This window comes from Egretta garzetta, unplaced genomic scaffold (genome assembly GCF_000687185.1).
Source record: "Egretta garzetta isolate BGI_Z169 unplaced genomic scaffold, ASM68718v1 scaffold181, whole genome shotgun sequence".
In the NCBI taxonomy this organism is placed as follows: Eukaryota; Metazoa; Chordata; class Aves; order Pelecaniformes; family Ardeidae; genus Egretta; species Egretta garzetta.
In genome coordinates, this window is record NW_009258667.1 from 263,973 (window position 1) to 276,660 (window position 12,688).

General features: G+C 39.0%; 2 protein-coding genes across 5 annotated transcripts in view; one reads left to right on the top strand and one right to left on the bottom strand.

Annotated features, from left to right (window-relative positions):
- ZMYND11 (zinc finger MYND-type containing 11) overlaps positions 1 to 12,688 on the bottom strand; it is a 107,750-nt gene that overhangs the window by 81,555 nt on the left and 13,507 nt on the right. The window lies entirely within an intron of this gene.
- Positions 8,356 to 12,688, top strand: part of VIPR2 (vasoactive intestinal peptide receptor 2) — a 227,810-nt gene continuing 223,477 nt past the window's right edge. The window contains exons 1-2 of the mRNA XM_009648605.2: positions 8,356 to 8,493; positions 9,422 to 9,516. Coding sequence (XP_009646900.2) covers positions 8,356 to 8,493; positions 9,422 to 9,516 — 233 coding nt within the window. The remainder of the gene's footprint in view (positions 8,494 to 9,421; positions 9,517 to 12,688) is intronic.

Below are 12,688 nucleotides of genomic sequence, written 5' to 3' on the forward strand. Positions count from 1 at the left end.
TTATATTAATTTAATTATGTTTTTTAATTATGAAATCATACATAGGACAGTCTTTCCAAGCTCCAGATCAAGTTAATTTCATTCATTACAGAGGCACATAGAGTTACTCAAACATTCAATTACAATAACCTTACAGAACTGCATTTAAATTGTATCATCACTCTGACGAAATCCGAAACAAAACATAAAATAAAGGTCAAACTGGAGAACACTATGGAGCAAGTTAATACCCATGAAAAATGAGCACAAGAAAAACAAAACTATTCCCCAGTGAAAAATGGTAGCGGAGGATGTGAGAAGGGATGTTATTCCTCTCCTTTATTGCTGCTCATCTAGCAGAAGAAAAGCCGGAGAAAAGGAACTTCACCATTTGTAATGGGGAAGGAAAAAGACAACTCTTCCTTACCATGTAACAAGGAAAGAAAGAGTTAGAAAAGAAGGTGCATGGCCAAAACAGGACCTCCCTGCTTGCACATCTCTCTCTCAAGCCCTAGGACACAAACCCCCTGCTATAGGTGATTTTATTTTTTTTAGTTTGTTCGACAGCTTCTTACAAGGAAATAATTTTGTAATTGACTCAAGGCGAGGATTCCTTCTTAAAAACAACCAGAAAAAAATCTTAATGCTTTGGTAATCTCTCTCTTAATCCTCTCTATACATATCATTGGAAAAGACTTCAAAAACTGATTAATCCAAAAATAATTATGCTCAACTGTTCTCCAAAGAGGAATAAAAATGTATTGGAATGCAGTGAATACACAATGGCTTCCTTAAAGAAATAAATCACTTAAATATTCTTTCAAAATGCTTTCAGATGCATAATATATTGATAGTATCAGTAAAAGTTGATGAATCTCACCTAAAAATCTCTAGTAGATTCCTTTCAAAAGAAAGTTTTTCTTAATTTTATAGAGTTTCTACACACATTTAAGACGAGTCCACAAATCTACCCACATGTTTAATTATTTCTAATGTAGAAATGTTTAGATAGCACGCCTGTACCTGTGAGGAGATGGGAACGGCCCTCCTTGTTTTTACAGGCAAAATATGTAATATATTTGCCATAAATTAGCATGATACTTTGAGTAGTAACCATGAAAAATCAACCTTGATGCAAAATTGGAATTATTCAGAAATATATTCATTTTAGATCCTGACCTTCTGGCTACCACTAGAGCAGAATACAATTAATGCTATTTGGAAGCTCCCACAATGTATATTCAAAGAGGTTTTTTATGACTAAGTGATACATGAAATGATACAAGGCAACTCTCTGAAGTACTGCACAATAACAAAACATTGAAAAACAGAATCTGCCGTGTTTGCGCACAAAAATCCTGCATAAGCGATGCCGAGCTAAACCCACCACTGGGATAGATTTTCTTTACAGGTGGTGAATTTGGACAGACATTATTGTCCCTACATTAAAAAACACGGCAGAATGGCAGAGGTTTGTTAATAAGGCAATGTTTTAGAATCAAGATTTCTCTTCAGTGGAGACAGAGCATATTTTAAAGGCTCACTCAAATGCTAGTGTCAGAAAGGCAGGTGGAGTTTTGATAGTTATCCACTACTTTCAGGTGGATCTTAGTACAGTGTGAGTTGGGGCCACATTTCAGGGGTATGTAGGTATGTACCAATGCTGCTAAACATGCTGTCATTTTAACTTCATTAACTGAATTACCCTATTGCCAAATACCCAACAAAAAGTGATTAACTGTGAACATGCACCTACGTTCCGTACAAGCATTTATGGATCACTGAAGGACAACCAACAGATGGACAACTCAACTATTTGTAAAGTCTCTGGCATAGTATTTACAATCATTTGCCTGAGTTAAAATAGGACCTTTCGATATTTGGGTTATAAAGGTGTGATTCAGCAGGGCACTTGACTACAACATGGTTTATGCGGAATTCGGAGAACCCTCAGCAGCACCCTCCATGGCAAGAAGATGTTCCCCACCACCACTGGACTGCTCACGGAGAGCCCAGGCTAGGGAGTGCGCAGCTGCCCTGCTGGAGTGCTGCCACTTGCATGAATAATTAAATATTTATTCCAACATGATTCAAACCCTCAAATCCTAGATAGCTGCACACTCCCTAAAGTTAGAAACCTGGTGTCTGTGTGCTATAGAAGCCTCCAGTGAAAATATATTCATCACTGTGATATTGTCCATTGCTTTGCACCTGGAATTTCATTTTTCCTCACCCTAAGTAATGAAGAATTAAAATTACAGGGTTTTCAAATTTTATTTTTACTGAGCAAAGAAAGCAAAATTCTTATAAAAACAGGTATTCATAGAAAACATATATATTTCAATTTCCACAAAAGAATCAGGAGAAGGGAAATTATGTACTACATCTTCTTAATACATTATGCCTCCAGTGACCTTCAGCTCTGACGAAAACTGCCACACCGCTCATTTTCTTAATTACTATCACAAAGCTCTGGATTAGTTAAAAACCTTATCAACTCTTCAATACTTCAGATACACTGGTAAAGGCAAAAATATAAATGGCTTTCATTCATAACATTTTCAATGTGGAAGGTGACAATTCTCACGACGGCACCGTAAGAAAGCAGTGGAAATAGCGTGCGGTGGGTTTGAGTTACACCAGGACAGACGCTGGCATGTCCAGACTACTCCGAGAGGGAAGGAGACGGTTGTGAGGTGCCCACCACCACCACGCAAGAGCATAAAGACAGACACAAAAAGAAAGGCTCTTGTTTACATCTGCCTGGCGAAGGAGAGGCCTGGCAAGGCCGGGGCGTGAGATGGTGAGCACTCCCGGGGCAGGTCCCCACGAGAAGGGGAGGGCAAAACGCTTTCGCTGGAGACAGCATGGCATGACTGTCCTCAGAGAGCAGCGTGATGATGGGGTTGGTAACAGGAGCTGCACACAAGTAGAAACTGGCAGAAGAAGTATTCTGTGGGATGAGTCAGGCGAATCCCAAGAGAAAATGTTATCCTTCACCACTGCATCAGGCAGCTCATGTCCACAAACTGATTCCACCGCAAATGCCACAGTTCGAGGCATAACTGAATGTATTTGGCCTATACACTCAGTACTGGACTCGCCACAGGATACACAGCTAGCTCTAAGTTACTAAGAGTTATCCAAAAATCAGAAAAATATTTAACTTCCAAAGTTCATAGATAACCCTTCAAAAAAAGATACTGAGTGGATGACTAACTCATCTTCTCTAGTGTAGTTCTTAGTACCCTAAAGAAGTTAGGCAACCTGAGCAACCTGATCTGGTTAGCGGTGTCCCTGCTCACTGCAGGGGGGTTGGACTAGATGACCTACGTCCCTTCCAACTCAAAACATTCTATGGTTCTATGACTGAAGTTGGATTTTTTTTGTTAGATCTTCCAAAGAACTTCAAAATCCTGCCAGAACCTAAAGCAGGGGGAGTTGAGGCTTTGAAAGGTTAAAGGGCTTGCCCAAGATCTGTAAATAGCAAAGACAAATCTCCAAATTCCATCTCTTCTCCTGGTCTTCCCTTACTCCACCATCACGAATTAGATATAATCCTGCACCAGAGTTTTAACCCAGGGATTACAGAAGTTATTTTAAAAGACTACATATGGGAAAAATACATAAATCAAAAGCTCTGGCATGAATTCTAGATAATTCGATTTTAAGAAAAGCAGTGTTTCAGTTCAATTTTCAGTTCCAGTTACACTCTCTCCCCTAAAAATCAAGAAACTCATTTCAAAATAACCAAGATGAATAAATACTCTTTTCAGTAGAGCAGCAGATCAGGTAGATGGATATCTTAAAGATACATGTTCAAAGTTTTGCATCTCATCACTGCTTACAGCCCTCAAGTCTCGATCCTGACAACAGTCAATAGCTTTTATGAACAAGCATCTTCTGGGAGAGACGCTGGACTACGTGGCAGATAAACAGGCAGATAAGATGGTGGAGAAATACAAAACGTCAAACATTCATCTACCACAGGTATCAGCCCAGGAGCTTGCAGTAATGTTTATGCAGATAAGAAAAAAGATCAAAAAGAAAGCTATGCAAGTACTTTGGTTCTATTATTTATTATAAGATTTTGGCTTTGTAAATATAAATCAAATACAAATGTACAGCACTGCCAAGGAAATAAATTATATTTGATATCTATGCATTAATATATTCCAGTAAACCAGACTAAGGAACAAATCCAGTCATAATTCAGTCAAGAATCTGTACAGAACCATACTATTAAATTTCTATGGAATGTGAAGAACAAAACAAGTTTAAGCAACACAGTTCTTCAAATCATATCAAAAGCAAAATGACTGAAACTCCTAAAGCAATGTTACTAATTTATCATTGTTACAGCTTAAGAATGTAGCCACATCACATAAATTGCTTTTCCCTCATGTAGCATCTTTGAACCGCTCAATCTGAAAAAAAAAATAAAATCCAAAGTGTATTACAAAGAGACTGCACTTTTATAGCAAAGGAGGTAGCAGATGGTGAAACAAGAAATAATATAATGGCATGAAGAATTATATGCATTTTGCATTGGACTTATCATTTATATGATAAACACACAAGTGTACAAAAAAATTGAGACACTCAATTTTTTTCTCTTGAAGGAAAAAAATCTGTTTGGTTTAGGGTAACGAGTTGGAAGATACATGGGTTTTTTGGTTATTCTGAAAGGGACTGTAGCAGACAGTAACAGCTAAAATGTAACTCACTACGAAATGCCTTCCTAACAATTTTGGGATGTTACAAGGTGTAGATCTACTTTAATTACAAGGAGGGTAAAGACACTCAGAATCCTACACAACTGGCACATTATCACTATGAAAATTTGCAAAGTTCAGCTCTGCCTTTCCTGGATCTCATCCAGGAGGAGTAATGGACCTCATCTTTTTTTCCTCTTCTAATTAACAAAAAAAAAAACAAACCAAACCAGATTCTCTTCCACTGAATTCGATATTTTTCTGCAAATTCCTGTTTTCAGAAAACAGCAAGGGGAACATCAGGAACACTTAATTTCCTTCAGGTAATCCATCACATTGATACAATTTTTGTACCCTTAATTCTATGATGCCTCTAATACTCATGACCTGCTTGCTGCTGTTCTATGTAGCCATAGTATCTGAGAACTTCGCTGGTGAATTCAGTTATTTCAGTCGTTTTCCCACACCAAGAGCCTCTTCAGTTGTCCAGCTGATTTGCTATAAATTTTCATGGATTATAGGCCACCTCCCTGACATCCTCCCCATTCCTTGTTATGTCTTGTTTCCTGCAATCGTGGGAAAGGAACACAGGACATTTCATCTCTAATCTGCCTGATGTTCTTGGTGGTCCTTACTTCCTTTTGTTTCCCTGCTTAGCAGCTTTTGATGTACACAGCGTAGAGATAGAAGAAAGGGTATGAGAAGTCCTTCTTCCCAAGAGAGCCGCAAATTAAGCTCCTTTGCTAGCACCTCAAAATGCCCGAAGATTTTCTAAAAAGCAGTATCAACCAATAAATTACAAATACTTTTTTAAATCACCCCCAAACTGCTATGAAAGTTTAGTGTATAGAGTGAACATGAAAACGCTAATTATGAGGAATAAAAAATAAACTGACTTGTGTTTTTAATTGGCCACGGCTAACAGCTAGAAGAAAGCAAGCAACAGAAATACATATTGGACAGCACATTTCATTATTTAAAAATGTTAACACTTTTCACTGGGAGTGGTTTAGCTGCTGTTTCATATAAGCTTCAGAGAAAATGTGAAAAATAATTCTATTGTCTCCATTTATTTTTTTTTTTTAAATCACGCTATTTTTAATAATTTACAAGCTTAAAAAAAAAAAGATGTTTTCTTCTCAATGTATTTATTTTTATTGTTTTTCTTTAGAAAAAGAAGACCTGTGTAAAAACTATGCAACTAGTTTTTGAGAAAGAATTAAAAAAGACTGCCTGACCTGCTAAGCACTCTGGAAGAATCTGCTAAAAGTCTAAGAAATAGAAAAGCTGAGCTGCAGAAAGATTGCACTGACTATTTTGGTACTAAGTCTCCTGTCTCCTGTGCCACTCCTATCTCGCTTAAGCAGAAATGACAATGCACAGCCAGCTGCTGACGGCCAGCTTCAACAGTAGAGCAAATAAATTTGTTTAAGAAGGTCTGTCCTGCAGGTATGTCCGAGTTCAACTCCTGGCAGTGCTACACCCTTGCTGTGACACCAGGGAAGTTTCTTAACCTCAGTTAAAAAGAGGCATCTATATTCTTTAGCAGTTCATAAATTGTCTTCCTCTTTATAAAATGGAAAAACACCACCAACATATACATTCCGATTCTAATACTCTCCAGTCGTTCTTGAAAGATGGGTCTTCAGATTCAACGAGTGAACACTGAAGAAGCCATTCCTGTTTAATTACACTCAAGAAAGAAAAACAAGAGGGTGTTTGCAAGTGTAGGGCTCATGTTCTATAGGGCAAGCACCGTGTGCTGAGGTTTGAAACCTGACAATTTCTGTAAGAAGAACGACATTCAGTTCTCTAAAAAGCTGTAAGGGCACTTCCAGATTTTATCGCAGTGAATGCCTCAGCTTGCTGATGACAACAGAACTTCTGATGTCATGGCAAAAACTAAAGAATGTGCCATAAGCAAATGTAAACTGAAATATATTTCAGTCTTCCCAGAGAAAAGACATTCACTCTGAACGAAGGAACAGTAGTAGAGTACTGGTAAGAGAATTGCTAGCGAGATTTGATGTCTCTTGGTGAAGATTTTAACGAAGATTTTTCTCTTGAGGAAGGTGATGCTACTTCTCGTGACACGCTTTCACAAGCTATTAGCAGTTTCTCAATTTCCGAATAACATTCATTTAGTTACTAAGTATATGCTATATGCTCAGCTATATGCTATATGCTACCTTTAGTGTAGTACTTTCCTTAATCCAAAAATCATAGTAGCAAGCGTTTTTCACAATTTATATGGCTTAAGCACAATTTCATTTCCTGCTCCTACAGGAGTACCATCAACTTGAAGTTCCAGCCATTTTTATAGAGCCATTAAACAATTTAGTGTATTAAATCTGCTTGCCTTTTACTTTTGTGCTTGCCTTCATTTTTGTCAAAACCACTTTCCCTCCATCCATTGCTCCTACAAAAATAACATGCACTATTTCTTACTTCTAATTTTCTATTCTTCTAGCGCTGAAAGTATTGGCATATTATCTTCATCCACTTTGGTCTTAGCAGCAGACCTGTCCTCAGAACAAAATGGAAGTCTTTGCCTTAGCAACTGTTCCCCTCTAATTTATACTCCAAATGCCTCGTAATATAGCAAAGTGCTGATACTGCTATTTTACAGGGAGGAAATCATGTCACATGGAAGTATATTCAAAATCCGTTACAAGCAGGAAAGTGAGGCGGCATGACTAGTAAATCATTTCAGAAACCTGATGAGTTATTCTCACCTGCTCCATACCGAGCTGCTGAAGCCAGTGGTGGCCGGTGCACAGCTCCTGAACCACTCCCGCCTCCGAATATTTCAGGTGTGGTTCCTGAGGCTGCCAGTGCTGCATCTTGCAGCAGGGCCATGCTGCAGCAGCAGTGGCTGAATAAATCCAAATTATTGGATTTGGAAGCAACAAGTCAACAAGGGCTGCTGAAGCAAACACCACCCTAGCACTCACCGCTGAGACAAGTCCCAACCCGCATTTCGGGAGCCCTCAGCTCTCCAAAGTAAACAGTATGGGGGGGTTGGCTCTTACTCATACAGGAATTTCGGTGTGTAAAGTAACTCATAGCATAAGTACAGCCATACTTGCCCTACACAGTAAACACTGAAAAGCAGCCATGACATGACAGGCATCTAACACAGGCATCATGGCAGGTTCTTCCATCTGAAATGCTAATGTTTAGAAACTACAGCCTAGCTTCCAATCTGCGTTTACTCCAACTGGCTGTACACAGTCATCCTCATGCCAACATTGGTCTGTGGCTTAAGTGGCTCTTTACTCTCCTCCATAGTCACCTCCTTCTAGACACATTTACAGAGATCGTAAGAGCCACAGGGATCTATCAGACATATTTACTGAATTCCTTGAGTACGACATGAAGCTACTCAAATACATGGCATACTCATGGGCTAAAGATGAAGGTAACGGGCAATAGCATAGTTTCAGCCTCTCTATTGGAACACTAGAAAAATGTCAACATCTAATTCACAACAAATCTAAATCCTAGTTTATTAATATAAGCAGACTGTAAATAAGAGCAAAAATTAGATATTTTTACTGACTCAGCAAACAGATTTTCATGTTTCAACCAGTTGCCTTCCTGTAAGGCCCACAAATATCAGTTCTTTCTCTAAATCAAGCTCTGACTAGAAGGACGAAGTATGCTACGAGACATCTTGAGAATCTTTTACTTTGAAGACAACATGAAGTATCCTGGGTCCTCCCTGGGGAGCCTTTTTGTGGTGCCCAAGAGAAGGAATCCTAAAGACAAGTATGTTCTAAGCTTGGGGGCTCTCAAGGTAGGTGTTGGCTAATTGAATCCTTGGAGGGAATGGTTTCTACCCTTTGGGATCAGGAACAAACCTCAGCTGAGCAAGCTACAGGAATTAATTTAAGGGAGACAGACCGCATGTCTGTTCTCCTGCCTGAAAAGTTTACTGTAGTCCCCTCTAAGTGATGGGGTAGAGAAAAGCAAACAAGCTGGGCCAAGAGCTCTCATCGTACCTACAGCACACACATCCAACATGGCCCAGTGCCCCTCCTCTGCAGTCAATTCTGAAAAGCAAGCAGGGAAGAGTGGCAAGTACTCCGTGGTGAGCAGAGCTGGGTAAGGTTACTAGTGTTTCTTCCACAAGCCATCTTGGCTGAGGGTCTTGTAGCCTTGAATGTTTTTATGCTCACAGCACTTTGTAAGATTTATTTTTCTATTTTTTTTCATTTTACAGTTGGGGAACCAATACACCAAAAGCTGTGTGTTTGGAAGGCCCAGCCGAGGTACCCAACTTCAGCATCACAATTACCAGGGTGTGCAATTTCAGAAGTTTGACAAGTGTTTTTTTCACCTCTGCCCCCAGTGAAATCAAAATAATTACATCCAACAACTAACACTATCCAGGCTATTCTGCTGCAAATAGTCCTGGGCACCTCTAGTTAGCTTACAGCTCAATGCATTATTTTGGTGGCTTTATGCAAAACAGAAATAGTCCTCATCACAAATTTCCACTATAGACAAAAATAACATGAGCACATTAAGCTGCTTTCGCTTGTCACCCCTGATGAACTTCATATGGCAACCAGACCAAAAGCCCCCGCTGAGCCCCCGAAGCTGAATGTGAAACGGAAATAACACAAAAAAACACTGCCAGCATCCCAGAACATGACTCATGCTGCTTAAGTACCAAATCATTACATTTAGAAGATTCTCGTCTGGATATTTTGTATGGATAGACCAAGGACTCTGAAATGACATTTGCTGAAGAAAGTAGACTGAGCGCCGGGGCTCCTGACTTGGTACAGTCTCCTCCTGTGCTGGTTAACTTCGGGCAAGTCACTGCGTATCTCTGCACTACCATTTCCAAATGCAAAACTAATTACACTAATCCCCTTTGTGCAGCACTTGAACATCTATGGCTGAAAAGAATTATCCTAAGAACTATTTATGTTATTAGAGCAAAGAACTACAGCACTATGCGGAAAGCCAGGGCCAAGTCTCTTCTGTCAGTCTATCCCTCTTGACAGGTATGAACTCTTAAGTTCAGAAATTACTACAAAATGCTGTGGGTAATTGTCGGACCTTCCTGAGCACAGTGAAATGGGGAACTGCTAAGGGAAAACCACTGAAACAGCACAGGGAATGCTGTTAACTGTCCTCAGGGCCAGATTTTCAAAGATGTCTGAAGACAGAGATGAGGTCCATACATGGTGGGATTTTCAGAACAAACATTTATTCCAAGTCTCACTAAAATCAATGGCAGCTAAGTAGTGTAGCCTTCGCAGACAGTCCCTGCAACTTTCATCATTTTAGTCATTGAAAACGTGACCCCAAGCAAACAAACTAAAAAGACGTTGTTTAATGTTACTTGTATGACTATCGTGGAAAACTTTTTTAGACAGAGAAGTGACCCGTAAATTGCAGTTTAGCAATCCACCAATGCTAATGAAATCCCGTGCTGCCTGCTCTGTGATAATTTTTTCCTATTAAAAGCTTGTTCTTTTTTTTTTACCCTAATAAGCATATCACTAGTCTAAGCACATTCAGTGTTCAAAGTTTAAATTCATAGTTAAAACAGAGAGGTTGCTCACCAGTAACCAGAATTCTTTAAGACATGAATTCTTCATATATATTCCAACTAATGAGCTACGTTATGTCCTTTCACTTAAGAGTACTCTTGTATCTTTGCAATGAATAACTATATAAGGTACAGACTGACGGTGTCACTTTCAGTTTCCTTCCAACCATTGAAATAAACTCACAGAACTTCCAAAAATGCCGAGGGAGAGCAAATTAATCAAAATCAAAACATAAACGTGAACTGTACATATGTCTGTATATATATCTCTAAAATGCCTATGAGTAAATCACCTGATTTTCTCTTTTTGAGTGACAGTGTGTAATTATAGTTTATCACAGTGACTTAAACAACTACACCTGGCCACTAAGCACCTGAGGTCCTGGAGTCTTGTACAAACCACTCCAGCACTCCTTTACCAATAAATAGGTTTGAGTAATATTACAGCACGTGGTGAAGGTAGGGATGGAGCTCCAGATAGCATCATTTCCAAGATCTCAACTATTTCTTAACAATGTTGTGTGCTCTGGAGAAGTACTCTGTAGTAACAGCAGGAGATTCATCTTAGCAGTCTGATAGCAAATTTTGACACGGTCTCCAGTTGACTTTGACAGTCTGTGTGGAAATGGCTGAACTGTTAAACCCTTCAGAAAACACACATCAATAGCCTGAAGCGTTTGAATGTGTGAATGTAGAAGTAGACAACCCCTGGCATAAAAGTATAAAAACCAAATCCTGCTTTAGAGGCAGAACACCAGAAATAAAATTCAGAAATTAAATAAAACCTGCTGATTAAAAAGTGTAATTCTACCATGATTTGAGGCAGAAAATTAAGAAGGTCATTCATAGAACACATGTATCTCCTGCAAAAGCCTCTGAGGAAGTGGCCTTGCTGAAAGCAGAAGCAGTAAACACCAAGCCCAAGACCTTAATGAGGCTAAGTGAGAGTTCAAACCCTGTTAGCCTTAAGCAGATATTCCATAACAGCTTTAATAAATGATACAGAAGGGGGAACAAAAATGGTAAGAAGCTACGCGGATCTCATTCCCAGAAGGCGCAGCACGTGGGTGCTGGATGGCTTTCCTCGTTGAAGTATTCCTGCTTCTTTCCATAAGAAAAGCCCACAGATGACCAAAAAAAAAAAAGAGCCAGCTAGAGAGACACTGCTAAATGGGTAAGATGCCTGTCTGCCCCACAGCACTGGAAGATGGGTTTCAACCCTTTCACTTACACACGACAGGCTGGCTGCTATCATGAGGGCTCGTGGTGGCATTTTCAGTGGCCTTGATGCAGAAGAAATAGGTAAAATTATTTAAGCTGGGTTACACAGGAGCTAAAGGAGGTCAGAATAAGTGATCAGTGTAGTTCTGCTAGATAAGACCTTAAAGGTCTGGTACTACTGTGTATCTGTGACCTAAAGTGAAAAATATTGTTGTTGAAATTCTTTCCAAAAACAATGCCAAGACAGATGTCCCAAAAAATGTTGAACAGACCAAAATAAAAATAGGAAGAACCGCAACTTTCAAAAGCACATGCATTGTCCTAAATCTCTCTTTTGCGTAAGTGCATAGTACATTATGTACTACTTTTATTAGCAAATGAAGTCATGTAAAAACTACTAACAATAAGAAACATCAATGCTCATACACAAATTCCAAGATATTTTCAAAACCATTTTTTCCATTTCTAGAAAAATCAACCAAAAAACCACCAAACCCTCTTTTCGTTAACATTCTATTTGACATGAGTATGATTTCACTCACAAATACTATTCAAAAACATTTTTCTTGAAAGCATTTTCAAAATGAAAACTGTTTAAAACTTTTTTCCATGTACTTCTAATATCTGTGTGAAATGGAATATAGCTGGGCTGTGGATGAAGCGTCTCTAAGCAGACTGAAGTATTTTTGGAAGAACACTGAGAGAGTTCTTGTAAATATTAGACTGCTATGGTTATGCAATATGGTCTAATATTGGATTATTTGGAACTCCTCTGGAAATCCATTCCAGGTTAATACTGATTATGAATATCAATCACTTTTACGAGGAAGCTTGCAGCTTTAAAGTTCGTATTTCTACAGAACCACTCTCCACAACAGGATGTGGCTTGGGCTCTTTTTTTTTTTCCACCTGTTACTCTATAGCAACACACTGCAAGTTCTTCCTACTGTAATTGAAGCAGGATCCTGACAGACCGACTGCTAATGATAAAATGTGCCTTTGTATGTAGAAGAGGAACATTTCTGTGCCAGCAGATGATTGTCACATGTAGATCTGCGATTGCCTAAGTCCTGTTGACATGTGTACACAGCACCACATAAATTGACTCCCCCTCCCCTGTTGATACACACGTAAAATCCATGCCCAATAACCTTGTAAATATAGATATATTGTTTTAACTGCAATACAAACAGGTATTAGTTTT